The following is a 13,092-nucleotide window of genomic DNA, read 5'->3' as shown; positions in this document are numbered from 1 at the left end:
AAAAAGAACAAAGCGTCTAAAAAACACAGAAAGAAATAAAGACCAGTAAATTAAAACCAGTTTTGAAGAAGCCAAAAGTGACAAAAAAAAAATTGAGAAACCTGCCAAAAGCGACTCATCCTCAGACGAAGATCTAGAGCCATCGACATCGGATGACTCTTCAGATGATATGGACGACGATGACCAAGCTTGCACCGGTTGTGGCAAAATATATTCCCAAACCACAAAATCTGACGACTGGGTTAATTGCTTTGCTCCAAATGGTTTCACGATTCCTGCTCCAAGTTTGTGAACTTTTGCCACGACTGTGGTGTGGTTGTATGCAAAACAAAGTGACATTTTGGCCAAGACACCTTTTTTTTCGTTGCGCCATCTCACCTCAGCACCGTGGAGGAGATGGTTTTTGTAAACTAGTTTTATTTTTTTTGTGAATTATAAGTTTTATTTTTTAATGCATTTAATTGCTTAATACATGTTTCTAAACTCAATAAAGATTCGTTAAAAAAATGAATAGTAATTCTAATTCAACATATAGAATTGTTACCATGACATTTTAAAAGCTGGGCCATCTATCCTCGAATTACCCTAAACCACAACGCAACGAGTCTGCGACGCCAACTGTGAAAACTACTAGTAAATCAAATTATAAAATGTCAGCTCCAACTCCGAAAAAGAAAAAAATTGCAGAAGTGGCATCTTTGGTTAAGGAAATAAAGTCGATAAAGGATAATTTAAATAGTACACATACGGGTGAGCACTACAGTACAACAAAATCAGCATGATATTTTTGGTAACTTTTGTGAGTCGCCAACTGAAAATGTTATCTACTGCACAAGCTGTTATGACTCGGGACAAAATCAATGCCATATTATCTCAGTCTCGCATGGAAGTTCTGAACTGCGTAAACACAACATTTACATACCAGACGCCTAGTAGTCATTGCCCTTCAGATTCATACACAACAATTAATACTGTACCATTACCACTTACATCAGGAGAGTCGGATTTGTCAATAATTACAGAAAATGAAGCTAATAATTATCAACGACAAAATTCAATCGACGAGATTAATTTAGATTTTTTACGCCAGGACAATGACAATCCTATTGCTATAGCATTCCGCAATGCATAATTTATTTATTACCTTGGTATTTGTAATATTATGATAAATACAAATATAAAGTTACTATTAGTACTAACCTTTATGTTTTCTTTTAATGCCTTGAAGATTTCTTCACATAGAAACCGATAAAAGTGACTCAGTCTTCTGTAACTAATTCCGGATGAAAGAAATTCTAAAGCGATCTCAAATTTTACTCTTGCTAGTAAAGCCTCTCTCATAATAGTATGCTGTCGTTGAATTTTTGGCATCACAAGACTCAATAGAATATCAAACACATCTGGCACCATTCGTAAAATACTGATATACTCTTTTAAGTCTTTATTGCGAAGTTCTTCTAAAACCAGTGCGGATGATCCACGTTCATTCCTTTTTAAAATCCATGGTCTTGTCGAAACGCGTTTTTCCAATTAAACCTCTGTTAATTCATCCAATGCAATTTGACACTGTTTTAGTCGAACATTGTTTTTTTTAGAAATATTTACCATTTTCATTGAATTTGTTGCTCTATGGCTTAAAATTTCCTAGCCACATGTAAACCGTTCTAGCATGCGCCAAGCCAGGACAGTAACTCAGGCTACGACACCGGGATATCTAGCTTGCTATCCTAGCTTGAAAAACTAGCCTCGCGCAATCCGGGCATTAGTCTGAGAATCCTTATAGCTGTATTTTCCCAGAACATGCTTGCTATATTCCTCGTATTGGGAACATAATTTTTCAAGTGTAATCAACCTTAGTGCGCCAATGATAAAATTTGATTACCTCCCTGATAACCGGATAACCAGACAGAGTAAATACGGTATAAATAGGCCTGATATATCGATTTCGAGCAGATATACGGTTGGCTATTCGATCATAAAAACTATATAAAAAATATCACGCGATATGGCTTTCCTCAAGTACATTTTGCCTTACACTTTGTGCGCCGTAGCGTTAGTTTTATTCCAGAACAGTTTCGGTAAGGACTTTTTGACTTTTTCTCCTCTTTTGAAATGTTTGATTTTAATTAATAATTTTTTTAGTACTCAGCGACGATGCTTTACAGTGCGTCCGATGTTCGAGTTCGAGTGCGAACGCCACAAATTTAACTAAATGTGACAATACTGCCATCACTATCTCTGATGAGACTTTGTTAAACATGACTACTTGCAGCTCAAACAGTTGTGGCACCTACACCTGGAAAAGTAAGTATAGAATTTATAAACCGGATTGAACAACTTATTGAACGGTTAAACCAATTTAAATTTCCCACCACAACAAGAATCAAGATAAATATTAAGTCAGAAAAAAACAAAATGTTTGACAAGTCATTTTGACATTTGACAAGCCACACCCGAATTAAAGCTTTATAAATAAGGAATAACCGGCATAGTCAGCAACAGCGCATAAAACCGATGTGGGAAATCGACCGTGGCCAACTTACAACGTTGCCCGATTATTTTCGGAATACAGTTGGAGTACAATTTGCAATTATTTTATTTTAGATTCCGATGGCACTGTTTTTACTGAGAGGGGATGTAACATCACCTGCAGTGACTCATTAAAGACTAGCCTGAACGTCAGCTCCGGATGGAACTGTACCATGTGCAACAACACCGATTCGAGCAATTTCTGTAATCAGGTAGCAATCACTAACGGCGCCAGCCATAGTTTCCTAGCTGTGGTGCCGATGGTGCTGAGCGCTGTCCTAGCTACTTACTTCGCCATATAAAGAACAAACGCACTTTTTCTTTAATTTAATTAATATTTATGTGTAAAAAAACTACTAAAATAAATCACATATTTTAAATAAAGTTTCGTGTTTATTTGGCTTCGCTTAAGGAATATAACATCGAAATCTTCCTCCTTACCATGGATAGTCAGCGCTGGGCCGACGCCCCGCCTCCATAACTGTCTCCGGCACCTTCTTGGGGCCCCCCATTTCCAGGCCCTGCTTCTGCCACCACGCGCAATTAATTAACTGGCCGTTGGTGGCGTTTATCGCCAACACACGGGCCGCCAAGACCGCCGGATCTGACACCAGGATATTTTTCGAAATGGCATCTTGAAGACCTGGAAAAAGCACCAGAGTTAAAAATGCACTTTTTTCTTTAAAAAAAAAAAATAATTCAAAGTGCTGGATGATTCTAGAACAGTGGTATAAAGTTCGGTTTGTTTTTGCGGTATCTTTGAAGTGGCATTGTAAGTGTGTGTCACCAAAACGACGACATATTTTAATAGAAATAATAATAATATTAGCGTGATAGGTATGGACTTTATCCTAAGTAAACGACACTTTTTTTCTTATAAGAACTTAATTTTATTCAATATGTAAAAAAATATATAAATGTTTTGATAGTCAAAAGTCCGAGCTAATTTTTAAATTCGTTTAGATAGATAGATAAATAAATAAATAAATTTATTAGCAATAAATAGCATTACAAACATAGTAACATATATACAGTGTGGCCCAAATTGGGTGTACATACATGTATGGGTCTTGGAAACTATAAGAGATAGAAAATTGGTTAAATGGGGAAAGTTGTAGGGCATTTAGTTAATATTAATTTAGTGTCGCATTTAGAACGATTTTATCTCCTTCCGTTTTTGAAATATTTGGAAAAAATCAAAAAGTTCATATGATAAAGGCCTGTATTTTTTTGATTTCAACGTATTTTTAACATTATTAGGACAACTTTTTAAGGACAAAACACACCTGAATTCAGCTTTTTATTTCGACGTTTCGGTTCTGAGAATCCATCCTCAACTTCATTTTTTCTTATGGCGGCCATTTTGTTTTTTTGCTAAATTAAAAAGATCTTTTTTTTTCCTTTAAAATGATGTATAACACTGGATGAAAATATTTCATTGTTATGTCAAACAGAGTCAAAAGTCCAAGACTATTTGCTAGGGTTGTCATGTGAACCTTAGAACTCATGGAAGTTTTGAAATACCAACGCCAGAAAATTATCAAAGGGACAATGAAGCTCGCGATGAAAACATTTTAGACTTTTTAAATGTCGTCCATATAAGCCTACTATTGTTCAAGATTTAAGAGATACAGACTTCCCAAGATGTTTGAATTTACAAACCGTAAGGCAATGTCAAGAAATACCTAATTTCAGCAGGGAAATTATTTGGACCAACGAGACGTTTTTTAGCAACTGCGGAGTATTAAACAGGGATAGTCATTTTAGGGCTACTGAGAACCCTCATGAAGTAGCTGAACGTAAGCTACAAGTAAGATTTGGATTTAGTGTATAGTGTGGTATGTACGGTAAGTTAATTACTCACTCCACAAAATTATTCTCAAGTAATATGCTATAATTATTTTTAGATAATAACCTTATTGGGCCCTTTATTTATAACCAAATACTGACAGGTCAAAGATATTTAAATCTTTTGAAAGAGCTGATATTACCTGCCGTGAGAGCTATATACAGGGTGACAATTTCAAGAGTAGCCATGGCTTATAATTTTTAAACCGTAAAAGATATAAAAAAATGCTTAAAACCGTTTCTATAGTAACAAGGGGGAACCAAATGAATTTTTTAGGGATATACTATCATCCCCCTAACCCCCAGAGCCACCCCCTTAAAAATTTTAAATTGGAAGGGTAGTCGAGTGATACCTTGAATTCCCTATATTATGCGACCCTACTTATAATAATCAATGCATTTATTTTAGAGTTATGCCAATTTTAATATTTTATTAAAGGTTATTTAAGTGTTTTTTAATTTCTTATAAAATTAACATATTTTGAAAATGTCATAAAATATTTAACATTTGAACATTAGTACAAATGGTTAAGAACTAGGAAAACACTCTGCAATATTGCGTTTATTCTATTTTTAAAACAATAAAAATCTGCATTGAACTTTAATTATTTTATTAAATGCTCAAAGTGGCTTCCATTATTTTGCAAGCAAAAGTACAATCTGTTTTCAAACTCTTGACGAACATTTCTAAAAACTTCAGTTGTTAATAATCGGCACTCTTGTGTAATTCTTTGTTTTAGCTCCTCAATGGTGGCAGGCTGCGTTTTGAAAACAACCGATTTTAGGTGACCCCAAAGAAAAAAATCGAGAGGGGTGAGATCTGGCGATCTTGGCGGCCACTCAATAGGTCCTCTTCTACCAATCCATTGGTCTGGATAATGATTATCTAGCCACTCTCTAACAGGCAATACATAATGTGGTGGGGCCCCATCTTGTTGAAAATGCAATAAATTTTCATCAAGAACAAGATCTCCATTTTCATCCCTTTGGTTTTCCAATTCCGTTATTACTAAAGGCTCAACAGTTGTTTCTAACATTTCAGCATAAATTTCTCCATTTAGATTATCATCAATAAACAATGGCCCAATTATATTATTCCCTAGAATTCCGGTCCACACATTTATTTTTTGGGGATATTGGGTGTGCCCTTCCCTAAAAATATGGGGATTCTCATCACTCCAATAACGGCAGTTTTGCTTATTAACGTTACCGTTTAAATAAAAAGTGCACTCGTCACTGAAACAAATGTTTTTTATAAAACGTGGCTCATTTATTATTTTTTGGGTCATTAATTCACAAAATTCGATCCGCCTGTCTGGATCGTCATCACCAAGTTCTTGAACAATCTGTAGCTTGTAAGGATGGAATTTATTAATTTTTAATATCTTTCGTACTGATTCACGAGACACTCCTGTGGCAGCTGCTGCTTGACGAGTCGACATACCAGGATCCATAGCAAAATGCCCAAGAACCTCAATCTGAGTTGCTTCATCCAGTATTCTTGGCTGATTTTTCTTTATATCACCTACAAACCCAGTTTCTTCAAATTTTCTTACCAACTTCTGGATGTAATAATGCCCAACCTGCTTATCTGGGTGCCTCTCATTAAATATTGTGGCACTTCTACGTAAACAGCGATTTTGAGAACCATAAATAAATATCATTTCAACTCTTTCGGCGATCGTATAAACCATTGTAAAAATAAAACTAGAGCAGTGAGAGAACTTTAAATCACAAAAAGAACCACGATATTACTAACCAAACCAAAAATTGAACATTTTAAGGCAAAATTTAAATAAACAAAAAACAACAAATATTTCGAGAATGGCAGGCATCGAAAATTTTCCTTTTTTTTTACATCGCCAAATACCATTCCGACAATTCAATAATTTCAGTATAAGTGTACTATTTATTGGAGTTTTGTTTTGGCTTTTAACAATTCATTTTAGTATCAGAATAAATATTTTTATTCTGATAGTAAAATGAATTGACTAACATTTAAAAGGACATACATATCTCGGAAATGGTTGCATTGATTTTAATGAGTAAGACGGCAAAATATAGGGAATTAATAGACCTTTCAAACAAGGTATCACTCGACTCCCCTTCCAATTTAAAATTTTTAAGGGGGTGGCTCTGGGGGTTAGGGGGATGATAGTATATCCCTAAAAAATTCATCATTTTGGTTCCCCCTTGTTACTATAGAAACGGTTTTAAGCATTTTTTTATATCTTTTACGGTTTAAAAATTATAAGACATGGCTACTCTTGAAATTGTCACCCTGTATAATATATAACGAACAAATATGGAGTGATGTGTGGTTTCAACAGGACAAGTAGTGTCTCGCCCATAGTACTCGGCACGTTCGAAACAACTTGTTAACGCAAGCATTTAACAAAAAAATTTATCGCGAACCGCGGTGCTGTAATTTGGCCAGCTAGGTCTCCAGATATTACACCCCTGGATTTTTATCTTTGGGGATATGTTAAAAATGAAGTTTACGAGTTTGAACTTCTTGCAACTCTCGAACAACTAGAGGACAAGGTTCGGAATGTAAAAAATTGGTAGAAAAAATATTATAACTAGAAACATCCTGCGCAAGGTAACTAGAAGAGTCTTAAAGTAATGTGAAAATTGTTTTAACAAAAATGGCCGTCATTTTGAACAGTTTGATTTAATATTATTGTTACAAGTAGTTATTTGTTTTATTTAGAAATTACGTAAACATATAAGTTAGCAAGTTAGTAAGTTAATAATAATTGTGTGTACGAGAAAATGCCAATAAAAGTCATGGCCGACTCAGCAAAAAATAAACTATTTAACTTTTTGACGTAAACATAAAATATTTCCATAAAATGTTATACATCATTTTAAAGGGAAAAAAAAAGTTGTTGAGGATGGAGTCTCAGAACCGAAACGTCGGAAACAAAAACTGAATTCAGGTATGTGTTTCCTAAAAAAGTTGTTCTAATAATATTTTTACAGATTTTAAAAATACACTGAAATAAAAAAAATACAGGCCTTTTTCAAAAATGCAACTTTTTGATTTCTTCCAAATACGAGTATTTCAAAATCGGAAAAAGATAAAATCGTTCTAATAGCGGCACTAAATTAGTAACTAAATGCCCTACAACTTTCCCCATTTAACCAATTTTCTATTTCTTATAGTTTCCAAGATACCCATACATGTACACCCAATTTGGGCCACACTGTATATATTTTTTTGTAAAGCACCTAGCTAAATGAACAGCTGTATCTGCCGATATAATTTTACATAAATCTATTGTAACTTATTAGAGTGTATTCAAATGATACCAATTTTAATAAATTTCTAATTGTATCATTATGAACTAAAACTAAACCTACACCTATTCTATACCTATTCTATACATACAGGGTGTTTATTTGAAAACTTCACACCACGGATATATCGAAAACCGCTGTTTAAAAAAAATCGCCGAAATACGTCAAAAATTAACAGTAGTATATTAGTGTGATTTATGAAGCTATGGTATTATATATAGTACACCATTTTTTTTGTACATAATAAGTAAAAATAAATATTTTTTTGACCAAAAGCACTTTATTTTGCCATTTTTATAAATATAATGTAAAAATGCTAAAACTTTTTTTTACTTTGCTCTTAGGCATATCTGTGCTAATATCGTTCTGATGGTAGTGGTAAATTCGAATTATGCATTTATTATGGTTAATGCTGATATAAATAGAAAGATCCTCTCGTCTGATGAAGGCGTTTTGAACTATACTGAATTTGGAAGAGCACTATCTAACAAATTACTACAAATTTCAGAACCACGTGAGCTACCGAACAGTAAAAAAAACTGCCATTTGTCTTTGTAGGAGATTTGCAATAACAGAAAACTTTCTGAAACCTTACAGTCAAAACGCAACAGCTGAGTAGGGAATTTTTAATTATCGACTCAGTCGTGCACGGTGTATAGTAGAAATCCATCCCTCTATACCCTGATAAAGTTTAAATAATTGCGTGTTATCATGTTGTTACTTGCATAATTATCTTAGAAGAACCCAACAACATACATATATTTCTCAAGGTTCCGTAGATACTGAAGATTTGTCAAGGGGGACAACTTTCTAACCTAAAATTACTTCACCCTCTTTCACCCATTGCTCTCCAGAGTCATCCCCTTAAAAATTTTAAATGGCAAGGGGTATGGAGTAATAGCTTGTTTAAAAGGTCTTTCGAAGTCTTTTATTTTGACGTTTGATTTTTTAAATCTGTCTATTCGTTTTCGAGAAAATTCGAAAAATCTTTGTTTATCTTAATTTGTTCAGATAGAAAACAAAAATATTAAAATATCAGTTTTTATTTCAATAAATGTTCAAAATGTTGCCCGTTAGGGTTTGCCAAATCTACAATTCATTTATAATTTAACACGTTGACTCCCATGTGTATACAGTGCTTTCATTTCAAAACGATCCACCGTTAATAACTTTCTTAAAAAAAAAAAAAAAGAAAAAAAATAGATATACAGGGGGACGTTTAATTATGCATTTACTGAAGTTCTGTCAATCACCTCCTCACCTCCAGCTAACCTCACTTTAATATGTCAAATGGGAACCCCCATCGTGTGATACATCATTAGTGATATACAAGATTCTTGTTCTTGTCTTGCTTTTTCTTGTTGACAAAATTTACTTAAGCAAGAAATTTTGCAAAAAAACAAGATTTTTTGCAATAGTTAGTGATAAAAAGAACTATACTGTCAAGTAAGTATTTTTTTTTAAATATTATTAAACAAAATGAGTTAAAAAAAACAAAATAAATAAACATTAGATTTATTCAAAAAATATAAATGAACAAAATGGGTAACAAAATAAAGGTTTATACAACAAAAAACATCAATATTAAGAATTAAACAACAAACGTTCAACTCTACAGTTATAATACAATTCTTTATTTAATTATTGTATTATTGTTTATTTAATTAATTTAAATAAACAACACTAGGTACAGTGCTTTCATGATGAAAGAAACAAATTTATTTAAAATTCAGGATTTTGTTATTGTAAAAATGTTGAGACACGTTTACTTTTGGGTTTTATCAAGAGTTTTTTGCAGTTTAAAATTTGCATACAAAAAAATATGCAATATTGGGCATCTTGCAGATATTTTGAAAATTTTGTCAAAAATATGACATCAAAAAATACACATTAAAATTTGCGTAGAATTTAAAAATAAATTGATATTATAACCGTCTCACTAAAAAACTTTAAGACTTTGTAATACCTTTTTTTGGACATATAACAGTATACAAAATTTTAACTGTAAAAACGCGCAAAAAAACTCGACGTGCCCAAATTTTAAATAAATTAGTTCCTCTCATCGTAAAAGCACTTTATAATGAAATAACTAGATATTCTTCCATGAATTAAGGCACAAAAGACACCTGGCTGATTCAGAGTTTAGCCTATTTCGATGTTTTCTAATTACTAATGATGCCTTTGAGAAGAGTCTCTCTGCGGGAACTGATGTTGCCATAGTACTTAAAATGTCCTTTGCCATTTTGGATAAGTTGGGGTAAGAAAATTCGTGTTTATGCCACCATTCGAGAATATTTGTATTTTCTTCTGCCCTCTTAGAAGATAAATATTCGTCAATTTCCTGCCTCCAGATAGTTGGTAATAAAGATAGGTCTTGTTGAGGTGTATTAAAAAATTTTCCAAAATCCGAATCGTCATCATCATAATTATTGCCTTGAATATATGTAGATGTACTAGGTTTTGAAAAATCTGGATTAATCCTCTTTGATTTGTCCTCGATTACAGTATAATAGTTATTTTTGTAAATTTCTTCAAATTGTTTCACAGCAGTTTCCTCTAAATCTTTGCCCCAATCTGCAAACGAAAAAGCTTCTCTTTTTAGACGCGCACCCAAAATAAGGGAAACGCAATATATCCAGTTGGTTTTTTATAATGTTTTAAAATTTTGTCCCTGGCCTTTTGTAGAGCTAAAATAAATTTTTCATCCCTGAGACTTCGATCAAGTTTAAATGACAATTTTTCTAGTTTATCAACTAGTAGGTTTATACCAACTATAACCATTGATAAAGTGCAATATTGGTCTCCCCCAGACAAACTTTTAAAAGGTTTTAAGTATTTTACAAGATTTTCTATCAAAAGCCATGTTTGTTCGTCAATTTTATATTGAGCAAAATCTTTATTTGTATCACACATAATAGTTAAAGGAACCTTATATTTTAAAGCCCAGTTAAGCATCTCGTATTCACATCAATTATTGGTGATGAGTTTTTTTAAATTTACTGTGCTACAACATAACTTAAATTTGTTTTGCTGTTGTTCAGATTTTTTAATTTTTTTTAGCATAATTCTAAGGCTATTTGTAATGTTGCAATTTATGTTTATATTATCGCTTTTTAATAAATCTGATTCTTCATCTGTGCTAAATTCGTCCTCACTATTGAACTCATTGTCTATGCAATTATTGCCATTATTTATAACTTTTATTAAGTCTTGAACAGCTAAATTTAAAACATGAGCAAAACAGATAAAGTGTATATTTTGTTGCTCTAGACCCTCAGTACCACTTATTAAGAGCGATCGTGTTTTTAGTTATGAGACGGAGGAATCACCGAATAAAATAAGTTAGTGAGTGATTTCCCGAAAAAAGCAAGAACGAGAAGTGCAAGAAGTCTTGCCAGCAAGACAAGAAATTAATTTAATTTTTTAATTTTTAATTTAATTTTTAATTTGTTTAATTTATTCATACATCAATACATAATAATATAAATTACATGAATGTAGGAATGTAGGAACATACTCATAGGCACCTAGGTAACTTAAAACCTGAATGAGCCTGTTAACAAGATTTTTTATATTACAAAATATCAATAAATCCATCTGATGCTAATTTATATTCACTTAAGACCTAAACTACATATTCGGTTACTTAAACCTAACCTATATAAATTCCAATTTATAATTTTAACTGCTGTTAAATAGTTCTTTAACTTTTTTATTATTTGTATAAATATAATGTCTGCAAGATTTCTTAAATTTTTTTTTATTCGCTATTTTTCTTATATCTTTTGGAACTAAATTAAATATTTTTGGTGCAAAATAATTTATAAAACGCTTATTTAAATTTGTATTACTTTTGGGAGTTTTTAAGTGTTCATTCATCTTATTGCGAGTATTAAAGGTATGTGTTACAGCAATATTCAGTTCAGGATTTTTATGAACAAAGCAACAAACTTCCAAAACATAAAGTGATCGGACATCAAATATATCACATGAGTACAATAAATTGGTTGAATATAGTTTATTTTTCCCAAACATGATTTTTAAAATATAATTTTGTACCACATTTAAGGGTTTCAAAGAAGTTTGGTACAGTCCACCCCATGCAACAATACCGTATCTAATCAATGACTCAACCAATGCCCTATAAACTGCAACCAACAATTTCCGGCTTAAGATTTGTTTTAGAATGTAAAATTTGTGTAAGAGTTTTCGAATATTTTTGGTTAGATTTAAAATGTGGTGATTCCATTTTAGATGCTTATCAATAGTAACACCCAAATATTTAGTGAAGTAAACTTCTTTAATAATATTATCCTGTTGTGTATTGTTTTCTATATCAAGAGAATTAAATGATGGGCGGTTTGCTTCAGTTAATGAAAATGCAATATAGTGAGTTTTTGATATGTTAAGTGATAATTTAAAAGTGTCTAGCCAGTTTTTTATCTTACGTATTCCGATTATTGCACTGTCTTTCACATTTTCCCATGTTGTTCCAGAGAAAATTATTGCCGTATCATCTGCGTATGATATAACAGCACCATCTTTAATTTTTAATTCTGTTAGTGAGTTAATATATGTAATGAACAGTAAAGGTCCTAACACGGTTCCCTGAGGTATTCCTATTTTTATTTCTAATGGTTCACTTAATGTATCCTCAATTTTTAAATATTGCTGCCTTCCAGTTAAATAACTTTGAAAAACCTCCAATACTGGGCCCCTAACTCCATTTGAAGATAAAACATCCAAGAGAAGATCATAGGGCACAGTATCAAAGGCCTTTGCCAAATCCAGGAATACTGTAATACATTTCTTGTTCTTTTCCAGTTTATCTGTTATTTGTTTAGTAAGTTGATATAGGGCATCTGTTGTACTTGACCCACTAAGAAAACCGTATTGTCGTTTCGATATTAAGTTTTTACTTTGCAAAAATGTCATTAACCTATCTTTCAGGCACTTCTCAAAAACTTTAGCAAAATTATTTATTACACTGATTGGTCGATAATTATTTATATTACTTTTTTCTCCGGATTTAAAAATAGGTGACACAATTGATATTTTAAATTGTTCAGGGACTTTTCCCGTAGTGAATATTAAATTAATAATATGGGCGAGGGGGCGAACTAAAAATAAATGTGTCTTTTTTATTAAAGAAGAGGTAAAGTTATCTATCCCTGGAGAGCTATTGTTCTTAAGATTGTTAATCTGTTTAATTATATCATTATTATCAACTGGACTTAAATAAAATGAATTCAACAAGGCTGTATTTACATCTATTTCATTCTGGCTAGTTTTAATTTTGTTATACATTTCCAGTCCAATGTTAGTAAAGTAATTGTTACAATAATCGGCCAAACTCTTGATATTCGTAAAGGGGATGTTAGTTTTATTATTTACAATGGGAAGTATGTTTTT

General features: G+C 32.2%; 2 protein-coding genes across 7 annotated transcripts in view; one reads left to right on the top strand and one right to left on the bottom strand.

Annotated features, from left to right (window-relative positions):
• The window catches only part of LOC126747011 (probable G-protein coupled receptor CG31760), a 165,254-nt gene that overhangs the window by 98,356 nt on the left and 53,806 nt on the right, over nt 1-13,092 (bottom strand). For all 6 annotated transcript variants that reach the window (XR_007664069.1, XM_050455479.1, XM_050455482.1 and 3 more), the window contains one exon: nt 2,971-3,172. Coding sequence is in view for 5 of the 6 variants with exons in the window: in XM_050455479.1 (XP_050311436.1) it covers nt 2,971-3,172 (202 nt within the window). In the remaining variant the exon portion in view is untranslated. The remainder of the gene's footprint in view (nt 1-2,970; nt 3,173-13,092) is intronic.
• On the top strand, nt 1,911-2,913 carry LOC126747027 (uncharacterized). The gene is made up of 3 exons (XM_050455512.1): nt 1,911-2,078; nt 2,143-2,304; nt 2,605-2,913. Exons 1-3 carry the CDS (start codon nt 2,006-2,008, stop codon nt 2,829-2,831), a joined length of 462 nt encoding a protein of 153 aa, XP_050311469.1. The 5' UTR covers nt 1,911-2,005; the 3' UTR covers nt 2,832-2,913.

This window comes from Anthonomus grandis, chromosome 18 (assembly GCF_022605725.1).
Source record: "Anthonomus grandis grandis chromosome 18, icAntGran1.3, whole genome shotgun sequence".
Classification (NCBI taxonomy): Eukaryota; Metazoa; Arthropoda; class Insecta; order Coleoptera; family Curculionidae; genus Anthonomus; species Anthonomus grandis.
This window is presented reverse-complemented; position numbering and strand designations above follow the sequence as displayed.